At 39.7% G+C, this 27,482-nt stretch overlaps 1 protein-coding gene across 1 annotated transcript in view; it reads left to right on the forward strand.

Moving 5' to 3' along the window:
- cps1 (carbamoyl-phosphate synthase 1, mitochondrial) overlaps window positions 1–27,482 on the forward strand; it is a 102,102-nt gene that overhangs the window by 48,273 nt on the left and 26,347 nt on the right. The window contains exons 24-32 of the mRNA XM_033617114.2: window positions 917–980; window positions 1,071–1,252; window positions 4,642–4,836; window positions 11,742–11,809; window positions 16,521–16,596; window positions 19,129–19,206; window positions 24,339–24,446; window positions 24,692–24,781; window positions 25,059–25,229. Of these exons, the coding sequence (XP_033473005.1) occupies window positions 917–980; window positions 1,071–1,252; window positions 4,642–4,836; window positions 11,742–11,809; window positions 16,521–16,596; window positions 19,129–19,206; window positions 24,339–24,446; window positions 24,692–24,781; window positions 25,059–25,229 (1,032 nt within the window). The remainder of the gene's footprint in view (window positions 1–916; window positions 981–1,070; window positions 1,253–4,641; window positions 4,837–11,741; window positions 11,810–16,520; window positions 16,597–19,128; window positions 19,207–24,338; window positions 24,447–24,691; window positions 24,782–25,058; window positions 25,230–27,482) is intronic.

Consider the following 27,482-nt stretch of genomic DNA (forward strand, 5'->3'; position numbering starts at 1 on the left):
TGGACTACTAGGGATTGGCATTACTTGAGTTGAGTGGAGTTCTCAGCCTGAGTTTAGCCAGAACACGACCCCGAGCACTAGGGGTCTAATCCAGGACTGCCCTTTTGACCACAACAAGGTCTGCCAGATCAATAAACTTTCTGTTGCTGCTGTCACACAGGATAGATCAAGTGTTACCCTGGCCACCAGCTTGCTGTGAACCTTGGGGCTGGGTTAAGCATGGGCTGAATTCGAGTTTTTACAGTGGCTAAGTTCTGAGCTACCGACTGATCTCCTCCCAGGGAGGTAGTGTGCTGTTTGCAAATTACGCAAATGTATCAGCTATTGTTACAAAGCAACAATGCCAGACCCATGCAGTGTAGCTCATTTACAGCTATCTGGCTAACTTTACCTTTCTTGCTTGCTAATGTAATTGCTAGCAAAATACTATTAGAGTGGATATGTAAGTTTGCTAGCTTGCCAACTTACTTCACCTGCTAACATTATGCGTGATACTAACTTGTGTATTATGACGTTGATTGAGCCAATAATAAATGATGTAATGGTACAAAGTTTCTACCAGCCAAAAGCAATGCTGGGGCAGTGAAGGTTATCCAGGTAGCTATTACTTAGCTAATCACTCTACATAGACCTGCTATTGGTTGCTTCATAACGTTAGTTGAAAAAATGATTCATATAATTTACAGAAAGATGGCACATACTAATGTTATTCTCAGTATTGTAATTTTCTTGCTGCAGTTCACTGAGTGGTCTCAGAGAGAGGTGTCATTGCTAACACGGACTTTCTGAAAGTTACATACAGAGCTTTTAAATGAGAGCATTAGTATTAATTGTAAGCAGTGTATTTGCTGTGCTATAAAATTATTGATGTACATCAGAGTGCAACATCAGCAGTGCTTTTTATCCAATCCATCAGGAGCATGACCTGGACTTTGTAGACCAGGGAATTATGGTTCTTGGTTGCGGGCCCTACCACATTGGTAAGTTGTCTATTTGTTATAGTGATTTTGTAAACCCCTGTTCATGGTCAACATACATAGATTTATCAACTGTTTACTGTGTACCATCAGGGAGCAGTGTTGAGTTTGACTGGTGCGCGGTGTCCAGCATCAGAGCTTTGAGGCAGATGGGCAAGAAGACAGTGGTGGTGAACCACAACCCTGAGACGGTCAGCACCGACTTTGACGAGTGTGACCGTCTTTACTTTGAGGAGCTGACCCTGGAACGCATCCTGGATATCACCCAACAGGAGGTAAGGACACGCATGCAAACCCTTCCTTTTTATCAGGAAGAATTTTACATTGGTAGACAATAAAATTCTTAAATTTCCACTGAAAACCAAAAATACTAACTATATGGCCAAAATCTATTGTCTCAAAGATGGGGATTATCTAGGTAATGCAGAGGTCAATTTTTTTGGCTTCATGCACCACCGAGCAACTTCTATAGGCATGGCCAGGGCCCCGCCTCCAATGCTGTATCCAGTTCTCTTTATACATCCATGCCCTTGCAGGGTATATACTGTCATATTGCCAAACTATACCTACCACTGGTGTCACACTGATATTATCAATATTCTACAACCATTAACAGTGTCCTGGTCTGGCTTGCTGAGCCCATCCCAACATGCATTGGGAGAGAAGCAGGGCATTCTGGACAGGTCTGCCAATCTGTCAAACGTTTATATCAGTACTAATAACTACTTGTATATTCATTAGTAGAATCTGATTCAAGTACTGCATTGCAGTCGATTTAAGACTTCCCCTAGGCAGAGTAGTATTGATCGGTTACACAATACAGTACATATATAATAAAAGAAATCAATCATTTCCAACCTGGTCAGAAGAAAGATATGTCAATGGAATTTAAATAAAAAACAATATTTGCCCAAACCTGGTAAATACATGTATTGGTCTAAGACTGTCATGCAGCTTGCACATAATTTCTCTACCTTAAGCTGTTTTGACGTGACTGTACAGAAAAGTAGAAATAAATCAGCAGTGTGACTGTGGCTTATTATCATGGAGTTCCCACAGAGCAAAACCTCTATGTTGATAAAGGTTTTTATATATATGTGTAAACTCAGAAAGGGGTTAAGCATGCAGCTTTTTCTGCTTCATCCTAAAGGATGGTCTTGGCTATTAAAAGCACCCAAACAAAACCTCTCTTTCTTTTTGTGTAGAAACTGGGAAAACCCTGAATGAGTCCTAATTGGGACATTTATTATGCAGCTCTAAAGGCTCACCTAAGATTTAAGAGCTTAGGTTTCTGTAGTTACAGGTGTGTGGGGTTTTCTTGGGTTTTCAAGATTTGCTGACCACTTTGTAACTCTCTTAGCAGATGTGGCTGTGCTTGCTGAATAGCTTTCTAGGGAAATATATTTTTAGGTGGTCATTTTACATCACTGTGAGGCTTTTTTCGTCATTTTGTGACTGTTACGAGGAAGTTCTTCGAGGAAAAAAAAGTTTATTTTGATTTACAGAAACTGTAGGAAATCCATCTACATACTTCTCTAAAGATAATTATTGGGCAGTTGGTATCAAAGATTCTGAAATATAATGTTTCTGCAGACTTACAGAAGCTGTAATACAGTATCACAATACACAGTTCTACCATCTAAAGTAATGATAATACGAGTGCGAGCAACAATTACCAATTTTGGCGATTATCCTTTGAGTTATATGCAACTTGACATTAGGCCACCATGGTATACACTCACCAGCCACTTTATTAGGTACACCTGTTCACAACTCCATGCATTTAGACATGTAGACATGGTGAAGACAACCCACTGAAGTTCAAAGCAAGCACCAGAATGGGGAAGAAAACTGATTTAAGTGACTTTGAACGTTGCATGGTTGTTGGTGCCAGACGGGCTGGTCTGAGTATTTCAGAAACTTCTGATCTACTGGGATTTTCACACACAACCATCTCTAGGGTTTACAGAGGATGGTCCGAAGAAGAGAAAATATCCAGTCAGCGGCAGTTCTCTGGGTGAAAATGCCTTGTTGATGCTAGAGGTCAGAGGAGAATGGCCGGACTGGTTCAAGATGATAGAGAGGCAACAGTAACTCAAATAACCACTGGTTACAACCAAGGTCTGCAGAGGACCATCTCTGAACCAACAACACGCCGAACCTTGAAGCAGATGGGCTACAGCAGCAGAAGACCACACCAGGTGCCACTCCTGTCAGCTAACAACAGGAAACTGAGGCTTCAATTCACACAGGCTCACCAAAATCGGACAATAGAAGATTGGAAAAACGTTGCCTGGTCTGATGAGTCTGGATTTCTGCTGCAACATTCAGATGGTAGGGTCAGAATTTGAAGCATAGATCCATCCTGCCTTGTATCAACGGTTCAGGCTGGTGGTGGTGGTGTAATGGTGTGGGGGATATTTTCTTGGCACACTTTGGGCCCCTTAGTACCAACTGAGCATGGTTTAAACACCACAGCCTACCTGAGTATTGTTGCTGACCGTGTCCATCCCCACAGTGTACCCATCTTTTGATGGCTACTTCCAGCAGGATAACGCACCACCACGCACAGTCACCAGATTGAGCACCTTTGGGATGTGGTGGAACGTGAGATTTGCATCGTGGATGTGCAGCCGATAAATCTGCAGCAACTGTGTGATGCTGTCATGTCAATATGGACCAAAACCTCTGAAGAATGTTTCCAGCACCTTGTTGAATCTATGCCACTAAGAAATAAGGCAGGTCTAAAGGCAAAAGGGGCCCAACCTGGTACTAGCAAGGTGTACCTAATAAAGTGGTTAGTGAGTGTATAGTCAACCTTTTTTTGTCCAGACTTGGTATGTCAAATCATATATATAATGGTGCAAAATGACCACCGTATTGCCCAATGCAGCTCTGTGGTAGCACAGAGCCCAGCTGACCCTTTATTGCAAAACATGCTCAAGGGCATAAATATCGCCTGCTTCCCTGATATTTTCTGTGTATGTGTTTGCTGATATCTCTGTGTTTATGTTGTGCTGTGTGTTTGGCCACTAACGTCCATTGACTTTCCCTTGCAGAGGAATTGTAATCCAGTTAAAGTCGCGATGGGATCAGAGTGTGATTAAGTGTTTGTTTGTTCAGGGTGATAGCATTACCATCAATCCCTCTCTCACAGCTACAGTCCCCGCTTGCTCTCCGTGTATGTGTCTATGTGTGTGTGATAAATACAGCATTAGAGCATGGAGATAAACCCTGGACAGGAGCTGGAGAGCAGGCCCATGAATAATGAAGAGATACAACCTGGCATTGCCATGGAAACAGCATCCCCCCTGGAACAGCCAGACAGGAAAAGGGGCTGCATGCTGTTATTAAAAGGAGCACACACACACTTGTTCACACACACTGTCCCTGGTGATAACTAAACTCATGGCACGACCGAGATCAACTGTTTTTGTTTGTCTCATATTTTCACTCTGTGATCAGTGGCCAGAATAATTGGAAGCGGCCACAGGTTTCAGACTGTTAATCTTGGCTGATAGGCCTGTGGCAGGAGGTCCAAGACTAGACAGAGCATCCCTGCTTCTCTTGTCCTTTTCTTCTACTTTTTATTCTTTTATTTTACCTGCTGTTCTATTCTCTCTTTATCTCACACATTCGTCTTTTTCCGTTCTCTCCTCTCCAGGGTTGCTCTGGAAGCATTGTGTCAGTCGGAGGCCAGATCCCAAACAACCTGGCTGTCCCGCTGCACCTCAATGGGGTAAAGATTCTGGGAACGAGCCCCCTGCAGATCGACCGGGCTGAGGAACGCTCCATCTTTTCCAGTATACTCGATGACCTCAGGGTGGCCCAAGCCCCATGGAGGGCCCTCAGCTCCCTGGTGAGAGGAAACAGTTGTGATGATATGATATTTTGTGATAAGCGTTGTGACAGTACGCTAAGAAAATCTTTTCAAATTGTTCCTGTACAAGGCATATGAGTGTTGTGGAGTGGGACCTGAGCACCAAGGAGCAGTTTTGTGACCTCTAACTATCATAGTAGTACTCTTGCTATGACATAATGATCCAGTAAGCCAAGTTCAATTCATTTGCAAGCTGTCTCTTGGCAACAAACAGTAAAATGATGACTTCCCTGAGTAACAACAACGTGTTTGATTTGATGCTTGATGCATCTGCAAGAGTCACGAGTATCTGCATAGCCAAATTGACGCCACACCATCAGATATGCACCTTAGTGGGGATCCCGCGGGTCAGGTTTTTGCCTATCCATGCACATCTGACATTTTCTAACACGCAGAAGGAGATCTGGATGTGCTGATTCTTCTTTTAAAACCATACTATAGATGTGAGTTTTTGTTACACAGACCCCTACAGTTTGGGAAAAAAGCGTTTTTTAGCAGAGCTCTGGGTGTTTGGAGAATGTTACTTCAGGGAAATGATGTTTGCTTTTATAAAACATTTCCATATGGGTATTTTTTTTCTAATTTAGATTTGTGTGCTTGTGGATCTACTTCAGAGGAGCTGTATGAAACATTCAGAGCATTAATACGACAGCAAACAACTATTTGCTACGTTAAGATATAGTGGAGTAATGGCGTCATGAAGTGAGAATGAAGTCACAAGTTTTTTAGTTGTAATGAAAAGCTTCTCTGCTGCAGTTGCTGGTCTGACCAAGTGTGCATCGGCTTCTTTAAAGGGAAACTATGCCCATTTTCAAAATTCATACATATTATTCCTTTGGTCTAAGACAGTCCAAAAACACAAACAAACAACAACAAACTGAGCAACTGTCTCCCAAAATCCAAAAGCTAGAGTGCTAAAATGCAAATTTGGGATGTGACAGTATATAAAGTCTGGAGCTGCTCCATAGACAATTAATTGTGCAACATGTTCTAGATGACACTGAGAGCACCCAGGAGAATGTTCTGAGTATATGGGTACAGTTTTCTACTTCAGAACTGAGAACACTACAATAGCATAAAGCTTATTTGGGTATAAAAAAGAAAACTCAGCAAAATCAGGCTCCCATTCATTGTCTATGGAGCAGCTCCAGACTTTATACCGTATGACATCACAAGTCTGAGACTTACTTCTCTGGTCTCTGGCTTTGAGGGAGAATAGATCATGTTCACAAAAATTGAAAAAATATATTGGAATTCTTAATTTAGGTGGTGCTCCCCTTTTAATCTACTATGCAGTTTGTAAGCACGCTGGCCAGAAAAAGTGAACGTAAAAGGCAACCTTAGATTCACTCTCGTGTGGTTTTTCACCCTGCCTTATTTGCGTTTTTCAGCGCTGCGTCTCTTGGATGCCTGTGTGGCACCTGTTCACTTTGTTTTAATGAAACCTTAACCGCAGCTGTGGGGCCACACACCCATAAATGGCCTGAACGCAGAAAATCAGAAGAGAATAAAAACAAGAAATCAGCCAGAGCAAAGAGTCTCTGCAGAAAAGTACACCACTGCACGCTTCTAGTGGGTCTTAAGTGATGATTGTGAGAGATTACTTCTGTATGAGCAGGGATGGGCAGTATTTCTATTACTTGTATTTAAAATACGTATTTCAATTACATTTGAGTATTTTGGAATTTGTATTTGATAAGGCCTATAAAAAGCAAATGTAATTTGTAACAAAATACTTCAGATTTTAGTCATTTTGTATTTAAAATACTCAAAATACTTTCTCCATGAATCAAACAAAAATAATAGGCTACACAATATTTTTTACTTTTTAAATTTTTTTAATTTTTTTTTATCTATATGTTTTTTTAAACTTGGGCCATTCAATGTGTCCTTAAGTGACCTAGTGGTCTGTTTTACTGGACTGTGCATAACATAGGAAATTGTATGTTGTTGTGATTGATGCTTGGGATGAGTATCCTACAAATGAATTGTCCCACGTGGGATCAATAAAATTGTCTGAATCTAAATCTGAATCAAAAAATAATATTTTAGGGTAGCCTACAGCCCATTAATGTATGAATCATGATTGTTCTTTCTGGCATAGTTACTTGTGGTCTCTAATTGCAGCATGTAAATTTTGAGCATTTTTGGTCAAGGATTTCTGAGTTATTCACAAAAAGTTTTGAATCGGTTAGTATAGCGCCACCTATGGACGAATCGTGGGCATTCTTTCTGGTATAGTTACTCATGGTCTCTAGTTGCAGTATGCAAATTTTGAGCATTTTTGGTCAAGGACTTTTGAGTTATACACGAATGCTTTGTGGACCGACCAACCGACCGACCGACAGAGTGATCTATAGAGCTGCGGGTCGCTGCTAAAAAGAGAAAGAATAAAGTATTTTCTGTATTTGAAAATACAAAATACATGTATTTTATTTTGATACATTTATTTGAGGGGTATTTTGTATTTTGTATCAAAATACATTTTGATGTATTTTTGCCCATCTCTGTGTATGAGTCTATACCTTTTAAGAAAGACTAAAATTTGCTTTTTTCAATGAATCCTACACGAAAGCATGTTGTATTGTAAAAACTAAAGTGTAACCTTGGAATCACAGCTTTCAGGACATTTTAGGCCTGTGTAGAATTTTCTTCCTTCAAAGTTCCAGTCAAATTCTGTTAAGATATCAGACAAAAAATGATGTAATAGCACTAAAACATCTGCTAAATGTAGACATCACTAACAATTTATAGTCAGGTTTTCTTAAAAATATCAGGTTTTCCCAACTCAGACTGTTTTCTGGTGCATAATCCAGATCATATATGACATCATATATGTACAAAATGGTGTTTAGTTTTTTGTTTGGACCACTTCACATCCAAACCAAGCACATAATATTATCTTTACTTACAGCCCAACGTTACACCTTTCCCTACAGACAAACTTGTCTCATTGCTGGTAGAACTTTCTTCCTTGTACTGTTGGGGCAGCATGCCCCATGACTTACTGTCTTGTTTAGCATTTATCTTGTGTTTGGCCCTCTCAACTAGCTGGCGGCTACATCAGAATGAAGCACTGGCAGGCCCCTCTGTGGAACATGTGGAGCACTGAAATGTGTCTGCTGTCAGCGCTAAAATATGTCTCTTCCATTACCGTTGCTCATGTATTCAGCCACCACTGAGGAGCGATAAGCCGTTACACACAAAGTTCTGTGTCTCTCCAGAATCTACCTACATATTCTATTTCCCTGCCGATCTTGAAGAAACAGTTTGTTTTTATTGGGCTGGAATAACTCCAGTAGAGCCGTGGGGAGATGGTTCTTGCGTCTCAGGGAAGCTATTTTGTGTTTGTTAATGGTATCCCACCTGGCGAGTGAACAGTGGGTAATGATAGCGAGAAAGAGGCTAGACCTGCAGAGAGATGGAGAGCAGAGAAAGAGCGATGATGATAATGATGATGAGGAGGAGGAGGAGGAGGACACACAGCCTTTCTCTCACCGCAAGACTCCTTCCATGACTCCAACTCTTTCTTCTCTCATTCCTGATGTGAGCACTTCTACTCTCCCTTTTACTCTTTTGATTAGCCGAGTTCTGGGCAGACATGGGAGTACACCTTTCATTTTTTAAGCCTTTAAATTGTGTGTAGTTTAATTGAGAATGGGTAAAATGGGCCTCGCTGTATGAGATGGTTTGTTACAAGGACAAACACGTCCTTGATTTAATATTGATTCTTTGTTTTCTGTCTCAAGTGGCTCTAATCATGCAGCATTCTAACATTATATACATGCCTTAATGATAAATACACAAAGAGTTGCATAAAGAAATGAAATACAGAACAAAGCAAACAAACTGGTGTCCTCATTTAAAAGCATTTTTAAATATTCTTTTGCTACATGTTTTTGTTTTTTCAAGAATAACTTTTTGTTGATCTATAGACTGTTGTCTGTTCTTTTAATGTTTGTTAGAATGATGTTTCTTCTTTGTCGCCTCAAAATGATTTGTACCTCAGTGACTGCAAGTCTTGGAGCAATCAAATGTGTTTATTTTTACAACAGTTCAACAGTACAACTTTTTCTTTATTTGTCCTGTGTTTCACTCTATAACCACATTTTACAACTCTTTTATATTTAAACTGGATACCTGCAGAATCTTTGTGTTAAAGTTAAAGGGTATCCATGATGTTTTTCAAACTCGACCCTATTTTCCCATATTTTTGTGTCTAAGTGACTCATGGGAACAAAGTTTTTTGAATTGGTTCAGTATTGGCTTAAAATGCTGCAGCTGGCAGTCGCAAAACAGACTGCAATATAACCGTGCGGGGCATATGTGCACCGTCAATTTCCCTCCACTAAAAGTGCTTGTTTTTGCCACTGACAGGCTCAGATTGTTATTTTAAGTATCTTCAACTAATGGAAAGGATCCCTACAGGGATTGACCCCTTTGTTAAAAAAATAAAGTTCCTTTTTGTTTAAACAGATACTGCCCCGAAAAAGCCATCGCCAAACCAACCACACACAACTGATATAAACAGTAATTTTATCAGCATAAAACACACTTCATTCAAAGTCAGAAACAAAAAAATCAAATGTCTTCTAGTTTGGCTGAAAGTAACCCTTAGATGTGAAAACATGCTGGCTCTATACACACTAAAATGACTATTAATTTAAATGGAGCCTGGTGGGTTTGGTGATGGTGTTTTTAGGACTGCCTCTGGCTAAACAAAAATGTTCTGTCCTTGTAGGGATGCTTTCCATATATAGTCAGACACTTACAATAATAATCCGAGCCTGTCAGTTGCAAAAACAAGCACTTTAAGTGGACACATTCAGGGTACAAACATGCCAGAGTAGTTACATTCCCTCTCAGCGGATAAGGAAAAACTCCCCAAAAAAACCCAAGAGATAAACAATGGTAGAAACCTCAGGAGGAGCAACTGAGGAAGGATCCCTCTTCCAGGGTGGACAGACGTGTAATAGATGTTGTGTGTACAGAACAGATTAACATAATGAATTTACAGTAATCCATATGATATATAAAGAGAGGGAGAGACAGAGAGACCAAGAGGGACAGAGAACTTGAGAGAGACAGAGGCAAAGAGATGCAGGGCAAATAATAATGACAAAAGCTACAGTAACATTAATTTTAGTAATAATGTTATAATAATAATAGTATTTTGGTAGCATATATGTTATTAGGATATATTAGTAATGATAGTGTATGTATTTGACAATAACAGCCATATGTATTTGATAATAGTAGAAGTATGACTAATGATAACAGCAGTAGTAAGAGGCATGGGGCAGGACCACGACAGTAGCTTAACCATGACCCACGATCCAGGCGTAGCCGCGATTTGTCAGGGACCTGCCAGACAGTCGAGCGCAAAGGCTCCGGAGAAGAAGCTGAGTAGTGACATGCAGTAACAGGACAAAAATGTTAGCAAATAAAGAAGAACCAACTTTTCAGAATCACAGAGTGAGAGAGTTGTTTTTGCCACTGACAGGCTCAGATTATAATTTTAAGTATTGTTAATTTATGGAAAGGATCCCTACAGGGATAGACCTTTTTGTTAAAAAGTAAGATCCTTTTTGTTTAACACAATCACTTTCACCAAACCCACAAGGCTCAATTGATATAAATAGTAATTTTAGCATCGTAAAACACACTTCATTCAAAGTCAACAGAAACAAAAAACTAAAAAAATGCCGTCTGGTTTTGTTAAAAATAAACCCTTAATTCACTCAGTTGAGAAGCTGAGTGAATTAAGAAGAGGAAGTTAGATGTGAAAACATGCTGGCTCTATACACACTAAAATGACTGCTTATGTAAATAAAGCCTGGTGGGTTTGGTGATGGCAATTTTGAGGCTCTTTCTGGTTAAACAAATATTCTGTCCTTGAAGGGATGCTGTCCATACATTGTCAGACTCTCAGAATAATAATCAGAGCCTGTCAGTGGCAAAAACGAGCACTGAAAGTTGACGTACATTGGAGGTGAAAACATGCCCCAAATAATAACATTGCAGTGGGTTTGGCTATGCCGATTTCGGGGCTGTTTCTGGTTAAATTAAATGTTCTATCCTTGTAGGGATGCTTTTTCGTCGTACATTGTCAGACCCTGAGAATAATAATCTGAGCCTGTCAGTAGCAAAAACAAGTACTTTAAGTGGATGTACGTTGAAGGTGCGAGCATGCCCTGAATGATTACATTGCAGTGGGTTTGGTAATGGCAATTTTGGGGCTCTTTCTGGTTAAACAAATATCCTGTCCTTGTAGGGATGCTTTCCATACATTGTCAGACACCTAGAATAATAATCCGAGCCTGTCAGTAGCAAAAATGAGCATTGAAAGTGGACGTACATTGAAGGTGCAAACATGCCCCAAATAGTAACATTGCAGTGGGTTTGGCGATGCCAATTTTGGGGCTGTTCCTGGTTAAATAAAATGTTCTATCCTTGTAGGGATGCTTTCCATACATTGTCAGACTCTTAGTATAATAATTGGAGCCTGTCAGTAGCAAAAACAAGCACTTTAAGTGGACGTATATTGAATGTGCGAACATGCCCCGAATAGTTACATTGTAGCCACGTCAGGGCTGCTGGCTGCAGTTCTCTCGCTCAATATTGGACTGATTTACAAAAATAAACTGTTGTTCCCATTCGTCACAAAAACACAGAAAAAAAGGGTCAAGGTTAGAAAATACTGAACTTGCCATTTAATGCCAAAGAGACACAAAACAGCTCAATGCCTTGTCATTAGAACTTGTGTTATTAAGTGGCTCTAATATGTGACAGATTATTCTGGAAGATTTCTGGCATCACTATCATGACAAAACAAACTCTGTCTTTGTCATTTACATGTGCTGTGCTTTTCTCTCCCTTCATAGGAAGATGCCTTCACCTTTGCCAACCAGGTGGGCTACCCCTGTCTGCTGCGCCCCTCCTATGTTCTCAGGTAAGTTATTTCACATCAGCAGCCTCCAAATGAGGAATGCAGTAGCTGACTCTGACTGTAGAATCTTAATCAATAACAAACACATTTGATGTATTTTGTCTAAAATTGGTATAAACCACAAGGGCAAATAATCTTCACATAATTTGTTTTCTTGTATTCAATTTCTAGCCAATTAAGTGTATTTAGAAACACAGGGGAGAAAACAGTGCCGTCCTGGTTGGCTGAAGCATAAAAGAAAAAAAAAATCAATTGACTTTCTCATTAACTAATCCACAGACTTACTGCTAACTGAGTAAAGTACAATTTTAGTTGTAATGATTAATGAACTTTATTCAGATTACAGCTCATTTAATTTTGCAGTGACACTTTTCTCCAGCAGATGTCGTGGTGAGACCCTGTATTCAGCAGGACTGTGTCACTGAGTAGAAACTTGTGTATTAGGGAGTTTTTGGACTTTTTTTTTATGATTTAACATGCAAACTGTGATGTTGTTTTAAAAGTGCTTCTGTCTCTGCTTGTTAAGCACTGAGTGTCATGCACTAGGCCACATGTAAAACTACCAAATTAAAAAGTAATTTAATTCAGCAAAGGGATATCCACCGGTATTTAAATCTCCCAGGTGATCTCGGAGTAGCCACAATTATACCATTAATAAAATATAGCCTTTATTTATCATACGGAGTTTTTTATTATTTACGACTTCAATTTCTTCCACCTGCTGTATAGTGATCTCTGTTGGATACTGTTAATGAGGAAGATGAGCCTCCTCTCCTCTCCTCTCCTCTCCTCTCCTCTCCTCTCCTCTCCTCTCCTCTCCTCTCCTCTCCTCTCCACATCAACGTAGGGTGAACTCCCTCTGATCTTTTCCTGTCCCCAAAGCGTTTTCACTCATCCCCTTTGACGTAGCTGTTAATGGTTTTTGAATGTTCTTCTCAGCCTCAGTACATATGCACAAACTCGCACATCTCCGCACCATGCAATCTTTGCCTTCAGAGTCATGTGCCTTATTTTTATAACAGTAAAATACACACATAGAAACACACCAAAACTCACAAAGTTTTTTGCTCTGAAATATTTTCATGTCATAACTTAATAGGAAGATTTGTACAGTATAACCTATATCTTATTTTGCCTATTTTTGTTGGTATGTATTTTGCTGTGACATACCCACACTGCTGTATATGCCTGTGCAATGATATGCACAAGCAATCACATAATTTTCAAACTAGTTTCTAGACTCACCATGTTTCTAAGAGGCCTCCCTATGAGTAAATGGCTTCGAAAATGTCAGTCCATAGCTTAAACATTTGGAAAGTGTCTTATTCCTTCACTGTTAACAAGTGCTGCAAAAGCCCAATGTGAGTGAAATGCAAATGCACAGTAGTTCTGTGGAATTCCTATCCGTGTGAAAGCCAGCCTGCGTGGGTGAGAAACGTCCCCATTCCACTTAAGTAATAAACCCATGCATAAAAATGACCTAGCTGACTTTTATAAAAATCCATCAAGTGAATTTATTGTGATCCCATTGTTTTAGAATTGTCATGTCTGTTGAATTTTCCTTCACCCTGGGGATTTTTTCAGGTGTTGGAAGATGAAATGAAATCGGGATGAGGTGGTGAACAGATGTGTTAGACCACTGGGCCTGTGAATAATATTTGTTGACACAGACCAAAAATGACTGCGTAACATGTGTGCTCCTTTGCTTTTCTTTTTAAAATAGATTGACCACTGGTCGTGAGTTAGGGCAGATGCCATTTCCTGCTATTCCAGAGTGAAAGCAATGTGATCATCAACAAAAAAACTAACTCAGTCCTGCTCAGGCTTATTTTAGATCCAGTGTTTGATTTGCATCAGCACAATTTCACCTTTGTGAAAAACTCTACAGAGAACAAGTAATAAGTCTTCTTTAAGATAACAGTGTCACACCCACTCTTCACTCAAGTGATTGCCAAAGTCATGACTTTTCACTTTCAACTGTTATAAAAATACAAATGTGACAATTTTTTGGCAAACAAAGTAAGATGAACAGTGCTACTGTTAAAACTAGAACCATCACTACAGTCAGCACCACTACCAATACATCTACTACTACGACTACTGGTAATGCTGAATAAAGTAGTAAGAGCTGGGCTGATGGACTGAATAAAAATGTATGCATACTCATTTTATTCGCACAAAAGGCTTTTCATAGAGTGCTGACTCATTTTTTTTTCTCAGGGACCAACACATGGTGAACATGTCAGCAGCTAGCTTAGCCACCTTCATTTCAAGAACTGTGTGCAGACAATCCCGCCTGACTCTGAATCATTGATATGCTCTGAATGTCACAAACAGCTCCTTTATCAATATAAGGTGCAAAATTGTATCATGTTTGCCATATTTGCCGTCTGCTTGGCTTCTGGACGGTTTTTCTGCTTGCAGCTTTCTTGAGAACCGCTCAAACCAACTTTACACTTGACACTGCCACTCCCAGTTCCTTGGCAATATACGCATCATGTGCTAACAGCTAGCTATTTGGGATTAGCCTATTTCTGAAAGACCCACCACTGATGCTTGAAATGTTTGAGTGCTACAATGTAACATTTCTGGTCTCCCTTTCATCATCTGTTGTTGAATGTACTGTTGAATGTACTGTAAGTGACAGGATCTCGCGGCAAAAAAAACTTGAATTTGCGGACAATTTTGTCAAAAATTGTGATAAAAATTGCAGCTTTTTTATGTGAATTTTGTGCGGGAAATTGCGGCAAATGACAAAAATTGCGGCCAATGACAAAATGAGAAAAAAAAATGTGATTTTTTTTTTTTTTTTTCAATTACTACCTCCAAAAAAATAAGTCATGAAATCACTTGCTATGATAACCATACTGAATATTACAAAAATAGCTGTAAATGTTTTTTATAGTTCTCTCCTTTAGTTTTAATTAATTAGTTTCAAAACATGGACTCCAATAATGCTGCAAAAAATCCTGTGTGAATATTGTAGCTCTCAAACCAGACAATGTGACTGTAAAACAACATGTAAGCTACATCTTCCGTAAACATAACATTTTAATACATTCAACACATATTGTATGCATTTAAACAGTGCAAATTCTTATGTCAATACAGGGCGTTTCACCATACTGCAATGCCATTAGCGCATTTGATGACGTGTCTGATAATGTTTCAAATGACATTGCATGCGCAGCGACTTCCGATTGGCCAGAAAATGCGGAAAAATCGTGGGACTTTTAAAAAATTGCAAGCCCCTGCAAATGTTGCGGACTTTTGTTGAATTTGCGTTAATTATTGCGATCGCAATTTTCTGCAATTTTCTGGAGGGACTGAGCAGTGAATAGAGGTCACCTCTTAATACGCTACACCAGTTTTCAAGCCAGTATCACAAGGCACAACTGTATTTATATCTATCTATTTATATCTTCCCATGACATAAGACAATAAAAAAACTAAGAGAGAGAGACAGGTAGCTTTCGTGATACTATCTATTGACATTTTTTTTTTTTTTCAGTTTTCTTTTGGTGGTAGGTCATCTTCGCTGGTGCTTTGTTGTAATTTGCTCTGTACAATAAAGCCATCCATTGTCCCACTCATGGCTTTCTCCTTCACACCGGCTGCCAATCAGGGCTTTCGATGTGTCACACACTTGTAATTCCCACACCCAAATGGTGACAAATAGGTTCCCCATGAAGTTTTTTTTAAATTAAATTATCATAAATTTTACATCAAAATTGACATTGAGGGAATTACATGTATTTATTTTTTATTAAAAGATAAATATAACAAGGCTTTAGCATGACAACTTTTTTCTTGCCTTGGTGAGTAGCAGAGAACAGCAAAATAAGCGAGAAAGCGCAGCTGGCACAGATGTTATGATACTGCTGACTTGAGTGTTGAAACAGTTTCAAATATTCATAATCAATATGTATCTTGAAAACCCTACACACAGTGTGGAAATAATGCACTAACAAATATGTCCCATCATCCCAAGTGCTTGCACTGCACTTCCTTGGTCCTCAGCAATACATTCGTCAAGTGTGAAGTCAATTGGATGAAAAGTTACTGAGACAATTGACAGACAGAGAATCATTCAATTTTAGTTAGAAGACATTTCCTCTAAATGACTGGATTCATTTGAAAATTGAGAGAACAGTCATGCAGAAACTAGGTGGCATTCGAGTCAAGGATATGTCTGAATGTAAATGCATATGAATCCTCTATGGCTGGTGCTTGAATGAAGGGTCAGTATTCATTTTGGGGTTGGACATATGTTTGCCTCTGAGCAACAGACAGCTAAAGAATAAAGATCTGACCCAAGCCTGTGGCCTTTCTCTGTCCTGTTTCCCTCAACCCCTCATTTTCAAACAGGAGGATAGCCCAGCTAGCAGTCTAAAATCAAAAACAACAACCACAACAAAACTAGCCTAAATCTGTTGTTTTTTAATGACTAAGTTCTGAACTCTTTTTCGAGAGCCCGGAGTGCTTTTCGACCTAAATAGCTGTTCTTCTCTCTCTCCCTCTCTCCTTATTTTGACTGTTTCCAGACCTTGTTCCCAATGGTAATACTGATGCAACGGAGAGATAATGAGTGTTTTGAACGATCATTTGAAGCTTGTATGTTCTCCTGTTTGCTTGCGTCTCTTCCTCTCCTGTGGCCTTTTGTTTTCTCTCCCTCACTCTCTTTTCTCTCCCTCTCCTGCTTGTATCTCGCCAGTGGTTCTGCCATGAACGTTGCGTACGGAGAAGAGGAGATGAAACGCTTCTTGGAGGAGGCCACTCAGGTGTCCCAGGTGAGATCGGTGTTAACTCTGCATGTGTGTGGCTGCACATGTGAGAGAGACATATTGCCTCCATAAGTCACACCTTGGCGTTTTGTTTTTCACTGGTCCTGAATTGTATTGCTTGAGCATCTTAGGACAAGTGATCAGTCTCTCCGTAACACATACACATAGACTCTGATTCTTATTTTGTGTTGCTGTCTCCCTCTGCTTTCAATTAACTGATGCTACCAGCTGTCATGGCTGTTGGCTAGTACTTTGTGTGCATCTCTACTTCACTGAACCCCCAGGTGGCTTTGGGGCACCTGGTCCCTCTTAGGGCCCCTGCCTGGGGCTATAAGCATACACACACATGCCCAAATCCCACCTTGAAAGCAGCAAAGTAAGCCTGTTACAGATGGATTAAAAGGTTTACACAGAGTCATAATGAAATATTCTTGCGTCACACTAAAGTGTTTGAGGTATTTGAACAGTGACACATAAATGGGCTGACAAGGTTTCCCACACATTCACTTATTTGTGGCGGACTGCAACTTTATTCACATCTCCCGCCACACAACGATTGTCTATTTTTGGAGCTGGACCGCTCATGAGAAGCGCTGTGGGAATATATATACCATTTCGTTATTCAGAGCACCACACTCTCAGAGTGTCCCTGTCCAGTGCAGGGTCCAGAAGTTTGCTTTCACTCAGCTCCGCAGCAGCTGCTTTTCTTAACCATCTGATCAGCTCTGATTTATGCAACCACAAAATGACTGACTGATCAATTCTTAACCCCACAACTCAAATTCAAACACTCTGAATTTAGAGAGGAGACACAGAGAGAGTTTGCTCACCGCCCATCAGCTACTGCCACACATAGATTCTAATTCTGTAGGAAACACTTAAGTTGATTGTGGATAATTTCCATTATCGGAATAATTGTAAATATCATGTCCAGTCAGTGGCACACCGTAGTCAGGATGGGCCCCAGTGCACACTATAATCATGGGCCCTAGTGCCAGATTTTGCGTTAAAACAGCTTCCATATATTTTAGAATTCTATAGTATTGTCACATGACACTAGACAACATTAACATACATAACCAATCATCACTGCAAATCTGTATATGACAAAACTACCAAACAAAATAAATTATTAATTAAATTGATTTTTGAATAGTTAATCTATAGTTTATGTAAAATGAACATATAATTTTGAGGGCATACATAGCAGATAACAGCATTTGCATTTTAACCTGTGTTCTTCCTTGAACATAGGCATATTTCTGAAGTGGCAAGTTGAACCACTTGCAGGGGCCTGAGAGAGAGCGGGCCCTCCAACCACTCTCTCTATGGGCCCCCACCCCATTGGCCCCAGTGCAACCACACTGCCTGCACTGTCTATATTGACACCCTTGTGTCCAGCAGTACCCAAGAAACTGCTGGGCAACCAATAATAGAGTCTGCATTTACAGGCTGCATATGCACCAAACTAAAGAAATGCAAAAGATCTCAATCAGCATTTGGCATATCTCATATTAAAAGATATGTTGCCATTTCCAATAGACAAAAAGTCTGGAAACTCTGGAAGTCTGTTTGATTGATTTTTATTTTTTTCCACTTAAAATCCTCACTTAAAAAAGGTGTGTACCCGTTCTGCGATGCATTAAAAATATTTGTTTCTTGACAAAATGTAAAGTGACTGCAGTATGTTTTAAGCCATTTAAAGAGTTTCAAGCATATTTTGATGATTATCAAGATAATATTGTGATTTGCAGTTGTTCTGGCTAGGATGATTGTGACGTGAAATTTGCATTGTCCCATGCCTACAGTGACACATTTGCTTTTGTTGGCTCTGTACTCCAGCACATTAGATCCAGCATGAAACAGTGACCATCAGGTTAAATTGACGATCTTCAGCTTTAATTCACTTGTATCAATTTTTAATCCAAAGTCCTAATTTTAGAACATTGAATGTAATTTGACAAAGTACCATAAACTTGAAAAAGTTATCATAATTAAGATTTGGTGTCAAATCCTTCGCAATAAATGACCATCTGTTTGAAGTCTATGACCCATAAACATCAGCAGGTGCTTCCCTGAAGATAATTTGCCCAGTCTGTACTGACTGCAACCATCTTCACTTTTTGCTTGTTTTTTTTGTTGCCTACAGCCTTGAGTAAGTGAATCACAGGCTGAGGACTCATTTATGCTCAACGTTGAATTAGTATACAAACATGGATGAAGCCTTCTGTCAGTGCTCTGCGTTCATTCAGTTAACATACTTGACTAGCCAAGAACATTTAAATTCTGTATCCCTATTGGGTGCTTTAGCTGAGCAACAAAGATTGTTCTGTATTAATGTGAACACTCTTAATAAAGTTTACTTTGAGTTTTCGCTTCAGATCCAGTGTGTTGGACCCCAGAGCCAAAGTAACAAGATCATCACTAACTAACATCCTGCAGACTGCAATACACACAAAAGGCAACAACCCTGTTGAGACTGCATTATTTTCCTTTTGATTTATTGATAGAATAACCATCCTGCTGTCTTTCCTCCAGGAGCACCCAGTAGTCATTACCAAGTTCATCCGCGGTGCCAGGGAAGTAGAGGTGGATGCTGTAGCCAAAGGTGGCAAGGTGAGACATTACTGACATGTTCTGTCTAGTTATATGAGCCTTCTTATTCGCCTTAATGCCACTGTGTTGACGTATTATTACTTTCTGTCTGCAATAATTACTCAAAGCATCAGATGCTTAGTACAGAATGAGTTATATTTCTAATACTACTTGTTAGGAGAGTATACATCCTCCACATAATGTAACATAATGTTGCACAGCGCAGCAGCCTAGAAAACAACATTATTTGTTGTCCGCTTTTATTCATATTGACACCCTATTTGACCATATTTTCATTTATAACAGTATGATTGTTATTCATCTCTGTAGCCCGGCATTATTCAGTCCTCTATTATTTTTCAGTTTAAATGGAGAGGTAGGACAGATATTGAGCCCAGTAGATGAATAAAGTGGAAGTAATCTCATTCATCTTCGGTGGAAAGACATTACAGCCCAGACAGATCTGATTGGGAGAATGGAATACATTAAAAACCAAAATGCAGCAAAGTGGTGATACTAAATGAATTTTTCTTTTTAAGATTAAATCAGTTTAGGGCATATTGAAATGATTCTTGTTCAACAAACTGTTTTCATATCTGATTGACGTGCACCGCAGCGTTGTCATTTTCTTTGGTTTGCTTTCTCTAGTATTCTTCTGCTTTGTGTTGCTCCATTATACATGTACTGTACATATACTACCATATTGATCAACTTGATTTATTCCACATAATTATTACGAAATAATTATTAGAATATAAAACACGAGAATACAGTTTTTGTAATGTTGTAAAAATCAGATTGTATTACATAGGCATGGTATAGTATACTCAAGGGATAATGCCCCCCTAAGTGTCCATTATCAGGAATTATTGGCAGATGAGGAGGCCAGGCCGTTGCCCTGTGGAATGCATTAATTTCGGATTACAGACACCTCCAAGGGCATTATCCTGCTGATACCATGGTCAGTTGTCAAAGAAAAAAAGACCATTCATTTATATTTTCAAGAGCTCAGTAAGGACCACTTTAGTCTCAGTATTACATTTGTTGGTATGGATGTGTTCTGGGGCCTCTCTGCCTTCCTTGGGCCTACGCAAAAAGGGCTCTTCATGGAAAGCCTGAGGTGCAGAGAGTGGACCTCTCTGCCCTTCCAGGTGCAAACAAGGAAAGCCTGAGGCAGAGAGAGCACACCTCCCTGCCCTTCAGTGCACGTACATGGAGAGCCTAAGAGCAGCAGCAAAGACCTCCTGAGAACAGAACAGAGCAGCATCAATGACAAACAGAAATGACACTGATAAGTCAGACACAGCATGATGTTGGGAATCAACATATAATTACCTCACACGGCGGCACCAAATATGTTGGGGTCAACACACTAGGCCTCACACGGAGGTACCAAATATGTTGGGGTTAAATTGGCTATTGGAAATAATTAATAATTATTATTAATAATTAATAATTATGTTAAATAATGTGACTTAATTAACATTAAATCACCTCGTGGGGCACCATTCCCGTAAAGGGAAAAATGATAGCCAGTTAAAGATATCAGTCTCATAAAATAGGCTAAACTATTAATTTGGAGTTTGATTAATAATTAAATTAATGACAACAACCAGAATTAACAGTAACGCCTGAAGGATTTCGGAGTTCTTGACGCAGCAGAGGTTGACTATTCATTCACTCTTGTGCAACATTAAACAGACAGCAGGCATGATTCCAAAGAATTATATTTATTCACAAATTAGCAAAGCAAACCAAAACACAAAAACTAATTAACTATATACAAGCTTGGTGTGTATATGTGTGTTGTGTGTGTGTGTGTGTGTGTGTGTGTGTGTGTGTGTGAGAGAGAGAAAGAAGAGAAAGACAAGGGCGGGTGTGGTGATCAAGGAGGCGTTTGGCCTACAAAACAAAATGGCTGACAACAGAGAACTACCAAAATGGCCGAATCAAGGCTGGCTTTCGGTTGGAGGTGTTCGTCTGACCGTGTGGTCAGGACGAAGACAAAGGAAAAATAGTGGGAACTTGGAAATGCCTGTTTGGATGTAGCTCTGTTGAAAGCCTGTTTGTTAATGAGTCTATGTCAATGTGACGTGTATTGCAAACGGTCTGAATTAGTGCAGAGATTGTTTAGTTGCATGCAAGAATCTGTTTGTGAACAGTATTAGCAAACTAAACACTTGGCTTTGGCGAAGCCAACTAACCAATGACCTAACTGCAATCTATCACAACAGTAACTCAGTAAACAGCATTAAGCAGCTTGCTTAGCCTGTAAAGCTGTGATAAGCTATGCCCAGTTGTTACATTACCGATCCTTGATGGATGGAGGAAAGAGTCACTCGTTTGTGCTGCTTTGTTAGCCGGCAGAAGAAGGCTGGGAAGGTGTGGTTTCAGCTGCAGTCTTCGTTGGGTCCTTTGTTCCAAAGATGAAACTCAGAGGAAGCTGGTCGCTCAGGGTTTCGCAGAGTTAGACGCTGGGTGCTAACTCACTTAGTTCCTTGTTGCTGGAAAGCTGGTTTGCAAACCTTGTGTTTGCCAGAGAGTCTGTGATCAGTTGCCCTCCCTTTAGTGGTTTGGGCTATGGAGCAGGGGTTCGGGCCTCTGCTGTCCCAGGCCCAAACGGGAAGAGGTGTGCAGCTCCTACAGCAGCTGGAGCGAAGAGCACTGCTCCACGGTTAGAGCAGAGAAGAGGAAGTTCTATGGAAGGGAGCAGATCTTTGTACCGGTGCCTGCGACATCATAGAGTGACATGTCACTGTATAAGGTCTTGTCCAATCAAGTTTGGGACTTGAGTCTCACTGAGGTGTGAGGTGAGACCTCCTGTGGAGATGGGTGTCCTAGCTGTCTTTGTTTGGAGAACAAAGAGCATGCAGAGAAAAAGCCTTTAAATCTACAGTTTAGATTTTACCAAATGATAAATCATCTGTGGTCCTGTGAATCCCAACAATGAAAAGGAGGAGCTGGGGTGGAGGTGGGTGCAAAGCGGCTTGCAAAGGAAGCAGCAACAGTAGGCAGGCCAGAGCAGTTAAGATAGGGCGCCCTGAATGAGATTTGCCAACTGGTTGCATGAAAAGGAATCATCTGACTTCCTTCCATCAATCAGCTGCTCCATCAGTTGATTGGGCTGTTTGAGATCAGCTGATGTAGGTGGGCTGTGAGCTGAGCTTGACATCGTGTCCTGCCTGAGCTAACGCTATGCTCAATTTTTGCAATCAGAAACTCAGTTTTTTCACAAGCCGTAACTCGATTTCCCTGGTAACACCTCAGGGTTTGACTAATACCTGGAACAATCATTTATATCCCATAAGGTTCTTATGCAATGGAAACATGGTTTGCTACTCTGGTAACTCAAATGAAGCTCAGATACAACTTGGCATCGGGAGATTTTTTTAAGTCTGATCAGTTCCCAGAACCCTTTGGCTCAGCTATGAGCCAGACATGGAATGTTACTGTCAGCCTAAAGTTGAATAGTGAATGGGATGTGAGACGATAACTTCTGGGATTCAAAGTATCAGTAAGTTCAGACAGGCAGTTTACTTTTTGCAGTTTGCATGTTATTTGCCATCCTGTTGTCTTCAGCCCACGAGGTGCCTGTAACACTGACTGTAATCAGTGTTGTACATAAACTGCAAACAGAGACTTGACTGAGAACTTTTCTTGACAGTGGAAGGTTGTTTTAAAATTAAAGTTTCATCATACTCACCTTAAATCTCTTTGTTTCACAAGAGAATGTATGAGCAGCATTTTGTTACATAACAACCAGTATGGCAACCAATCGTGGTCCAGTGTGCAACTTACATAAATATGATGTGGAAACTTGAAACCTCCAGTTGACCAACACTGAGAATGGACTTTTCAGTGAAGTAGGAGGTATCTCGTGGCCAGCAATTACACTTTCTAAATAACAATATTTGCATATTTATAGATTCTGGTTTTATCAGTAAGAGTGGATGTAATTTTAAGACATTTTGATAAGGTAATTGATTTTTTTTTTTTTGGTGGGAAAACCATCAGACATTAATGATGATTGTCTGGAAGGAATCTTCAAATTAGTCTGCATACACTTTTGTCACATATGCTATTGAAGACATATTCTGTTTCTTTCTGTGGGGAAATTGGTAAGAGAAATAGTTGTATGGAAATATAGGGAGGACACTGAAAAAGTAAATTGCAAAATTACATTTTAACCTGATTCCCGAGACACACGGAACGTCACGGACTGCTGCTTCCTGTACGTTAAAGTTTTGCATTAACAGTCCCTTAACAGTAAGTTGGTTTTGAAAACTAATGCAACTGCATAATTGTTAGCATTGTAAGTTGCATTCTGCGACAGAGCCACCTAGGTACTTGTCCTGAACGCCCTGTCGGTTTTTCTATTGTTTAGGCTGTGGGAGTCATTTCAAGGGTTTCAGTTGGAACGTGGGCAATCCAGTTGTATGGTAGATTTTCTCTCTCTACTTTCCCTGAATACAGCCTCTTCTTTATCTTCAGTATCACATTAACAAGCTGTCCATTCATTGAATACCAAACAGGCCTCATTATTCCTGGCCAGACTGTGAGTGTGTGTAAGTGTGTGTATGAATATATGTGTGGGAGAGTGGAAAAGTCAGAGATAATACGTATTAATTACAGGCTCTATCTGAAGAGTGCTAATGAATGCTGTGGTTAGCAGCAGTTTAAATGAGCTAATGACACGGCAGCTCATTTACAGACACACACACATACGCACTCACGCGGAGTTGCTTGGTGATACAAATCTCGTTTCCTGTGGGTGAAATGTTGGAAGTTATTCTTTTGACACTGCGTATCCGCGTACATTGTTTTATATGTAGTTCGTTCACAAATACAGTTCTTTTGTCCTGAGCTGAATTTACTCGTTTCCTCCAACTGCACATCTCGGCAATCGCTGTTTCTAAACTGGCTCACCATATGTTGACACTGCATTTTCATATACTGTTTTGCACTGTGAAATACTGTAGGTATAAAATCAAGTCTGGAGGCCATCTGCCTTTAAGTGTGAAAAATTCTCATCAACAGAGAACAAGGCTGTAAAAGTTGAATTGCCTTGAGTAGGGATTTCTGTCGCTTATTAGAGCGATGATCTGCATGCAAATGCCTTAAGTCTGACATAATCACTGTGTGTCTGTGCCCAGGTTCTGGTTCACGCCATAACAGAGCATGTGGAAGATGCGGGGGTACACTCAGGAGATGCTACCCTTATGCTCCCAACCCAGACTATTAGCCAGGGGGCGCTAGAAAAGGTCAGTTATCCTCAGCATTCACACTTAAACCATACGAATTGTACTATTATTTTTTCTTAACGAGCCAATTGATATTCCACCGCAATCCAGCAGTTTCCCTCATTTGCTGCGTGCATTTAAACCACAATGTACATTATGCATAAAATTGCTTCCCCATTTATGTATATATAGATATTATGGGATGAAATTGTTCAAGACATCCTCATAAATATTATATCCGTGTGTTCTTTTTTTATTGCTCTCAGGTTAAGATTGCCACCCGGAAAATTGCACAAGCATTTGAAATTTCGGGGCCCTTTAACACTCAATTTCTGGTTAAAGGCAATGATGTCATGGTAGGTAATATTTCAGGGGGTATGACTAAATGATAGATCAGCTTTTTCACACCTGGTTGCTGCAAATGGGATTCAGCCACAAATTGAAATCACCTTGTGTTCAGAATTATTTCTGAGTTGGATGGATTTTATGATCAGTGCTACAGCACATATACAGGAGATGTGCATGTATACACTCATTTGTACAGTGTGTTTGTGCTTTGGTAATTTACATATGTCTGCAGAAATCTATTTTGCTTTTTTGAAATGTCAGCATTTTTGTCGTGCACTCCTTTAGGTGATAGAGTGTAATCTGCGGGCATCACGCTCCTTCCCTTTTGTGTCAAAAACAATCGGTGTGGACTTTATCAACGTGGCAACCAAAGTGATGGTGGGCGAGCCTTTGGATGAGGCCAGCCTGCCCTCGCTGGAGAAACCAATCATCCCTATAGACTATGTCGGCATCAAGGTAAGAAGGGAAACTGAAATAACTGTTGCAAGCTGGGAATTGCATGACTGGCTTTCTTCAATCTTTATTCCTTTTAGTTTAATGCAGAGTTTTTATAGAGCACAAAGAGTGAATAGTTGAGAAATTAATGAGTAAGAACTTCATAAACTTGAGCAAGTTCTTAATGGTTAAGAAATTAATGAGTAAGAACTTAATGAACTTGAGCAAGTGAGGACTTTTCGGACTTGTTGCTCAAACACAAGCATACTTTATAATGGGCTGCCCTGTGAGATGTATTCCTAACAGAGCAAGCAGGGGTTTGATGTGGTCGTAACTACCAGACATAATAATCATGATGGGCTTTTTCAACTTAAGTCATTGTGACATGTCACGGTACTCCGAAAGTATAAAGGAAGTTCACACAACCTAATCAGTTATATATTTTTTTCTTTTATTCAGTCTACATTGTCAAAAGCAAAGGTGTAAAGAGTAAAATTAATAACACCTGAATTCCATTAAGTTGATTAGGTTTGAGGGTCTTGGTGTTGTGCATGCTGTCTGACTGTCACACTGTCACACTGTCAAGTCTTACTGGGACAGTTTAATAAAAAGTATCCATCATTAATGTTATAGGAACTCCTGTGCTTTTCTTATTATAGGTGCATCTCCATCCACCTGTTTTTTTATGCATTTGTAATTTGTGCTTAAAAAGTAGAAACACCAAAAAAAAAAAAAGAAAAATCTCAAAATATTTCAAAAGACATTTTTACCCTTGGGGAGCTGGAAAGGTTGGTGTTTTGAAAAATGCAACGGTAACACTTTACTTGAAGGTATCTACATACGAGTGACATGACACTGTCATAACTATGACATGGTCATGAACCTGTCATGAACATTATGTACATGTCATAAACGTTTATGACTGCTGTCATTAAGTGTCTTTTGGTTTTTGTAATAACTAGATGACATTGTTTGGGTTGTCTTGATTGCCATGACATTGACCAGGATGACATTACCAGAAGATGTCTTTATGTTAATGTCAAGTTGTCATTATAAGGACATCCCAGGACATTCCAAACAAATTTAATGTCAACTTGTCATGACAAAGACAACTTCTGGTAATGTCACTTTGATTAATGTCAAGTTGTCATAATCAAGACAACCCAAACAATGTCAACTTGTCATTACAAAAACTGAATGACACTTAATGACAGCAGTCATAAATGTTTATGACATGTACATAATGTTTATGACAAGTTCATGACCGTGTCATGTCACCCTTATGTAGATATCTTCAAGTAAAGTGTTACCAATGCGACTAAGTGCAATACAGACAGATTCAGTGACTTAAGGATGACTTACCGTCATTTGGCAAGCCACTGCAAGCTCTCTTCATCGTCTCTGGAGTCTTTAAACGCGCTAATGCACATAGAGTAGTTACCAGAACTCTTCCAGGAGCACATACATGAAACATTAGTTGTTCAGAACTCTCTATTTCCAGTTTGCTCTCTGTTATTATACATCAGTTATTTTCCTTTGTTGTATCCTCTTCTTCTGTATTTGTATAATGGCATCTGAATGGAGAATTAGCACCACCAACTGCTGAACTCAATGAATCAACTCCCAATATTAGCATAACAGTAGCGGATGGAAAAGCTCATAAATTTATATATTCTCATTTGCCGATTTTCTAAGCATTTTGTTAAGAATTGTTTGCGCTACATTTGAATGGAAACCCAACTCATGAAGTCTGGTGTGAAAAGAGCCTACTCAGCCTACACAAGTGTGAAAATGTTTAATGATATATGTGAAAATACTTGTAATGTAATAGGTCCAAAGTAAATCACTGTGCCTTCAAACACACATTTTAGCCTTCTAGTCTGTTTACTGATCGCAGACCATGAATATTCTGCCAAGATCAAATGCCTCAATAGGGAAAATGCTTCTACAGTATTGTCCCAGCCACACATTGTACAGGCTAGGTCCCAGGTAATGGAAGGAAAAGTCCTTGTAAAGGTTTCCTTGTGCTGCCCAGCCTGTTGCCTGTTTCTGGACAAAAGAGAAGCAAGTCTTAAATGCAGTAAAACAAAATTGTGCGTGGGCACCGTTTATGTGTGAGGCTCATAGGTCAAGCAGTTTTATTTCTGGCCTCACAAGAAAAATATCCTTTGGTGACAAAGTGTTTTTAATAATGTAAAATGAAGGATTTTTATAAGCATATGAAGCTGTAAAATGTATTTGATTTTTACAGGATTGTGTGTGTAGTTCTTGAGA

Source organism: Epinephelus lanceolatus, chromosome 14 (assembly GCF_041903045.1).
Source record: "Epinephelus lanceolatus isolate andai-2023 chromosome 14, ASM4190304v1, whole genome shotgun sequence".
Taxonomy (NCBI): Eukaryota; Metazoa; Chordata; class Actinopteri; order Perciformes; family Serranidae; genus Epinephelus; species Epinephelus lanceolatus.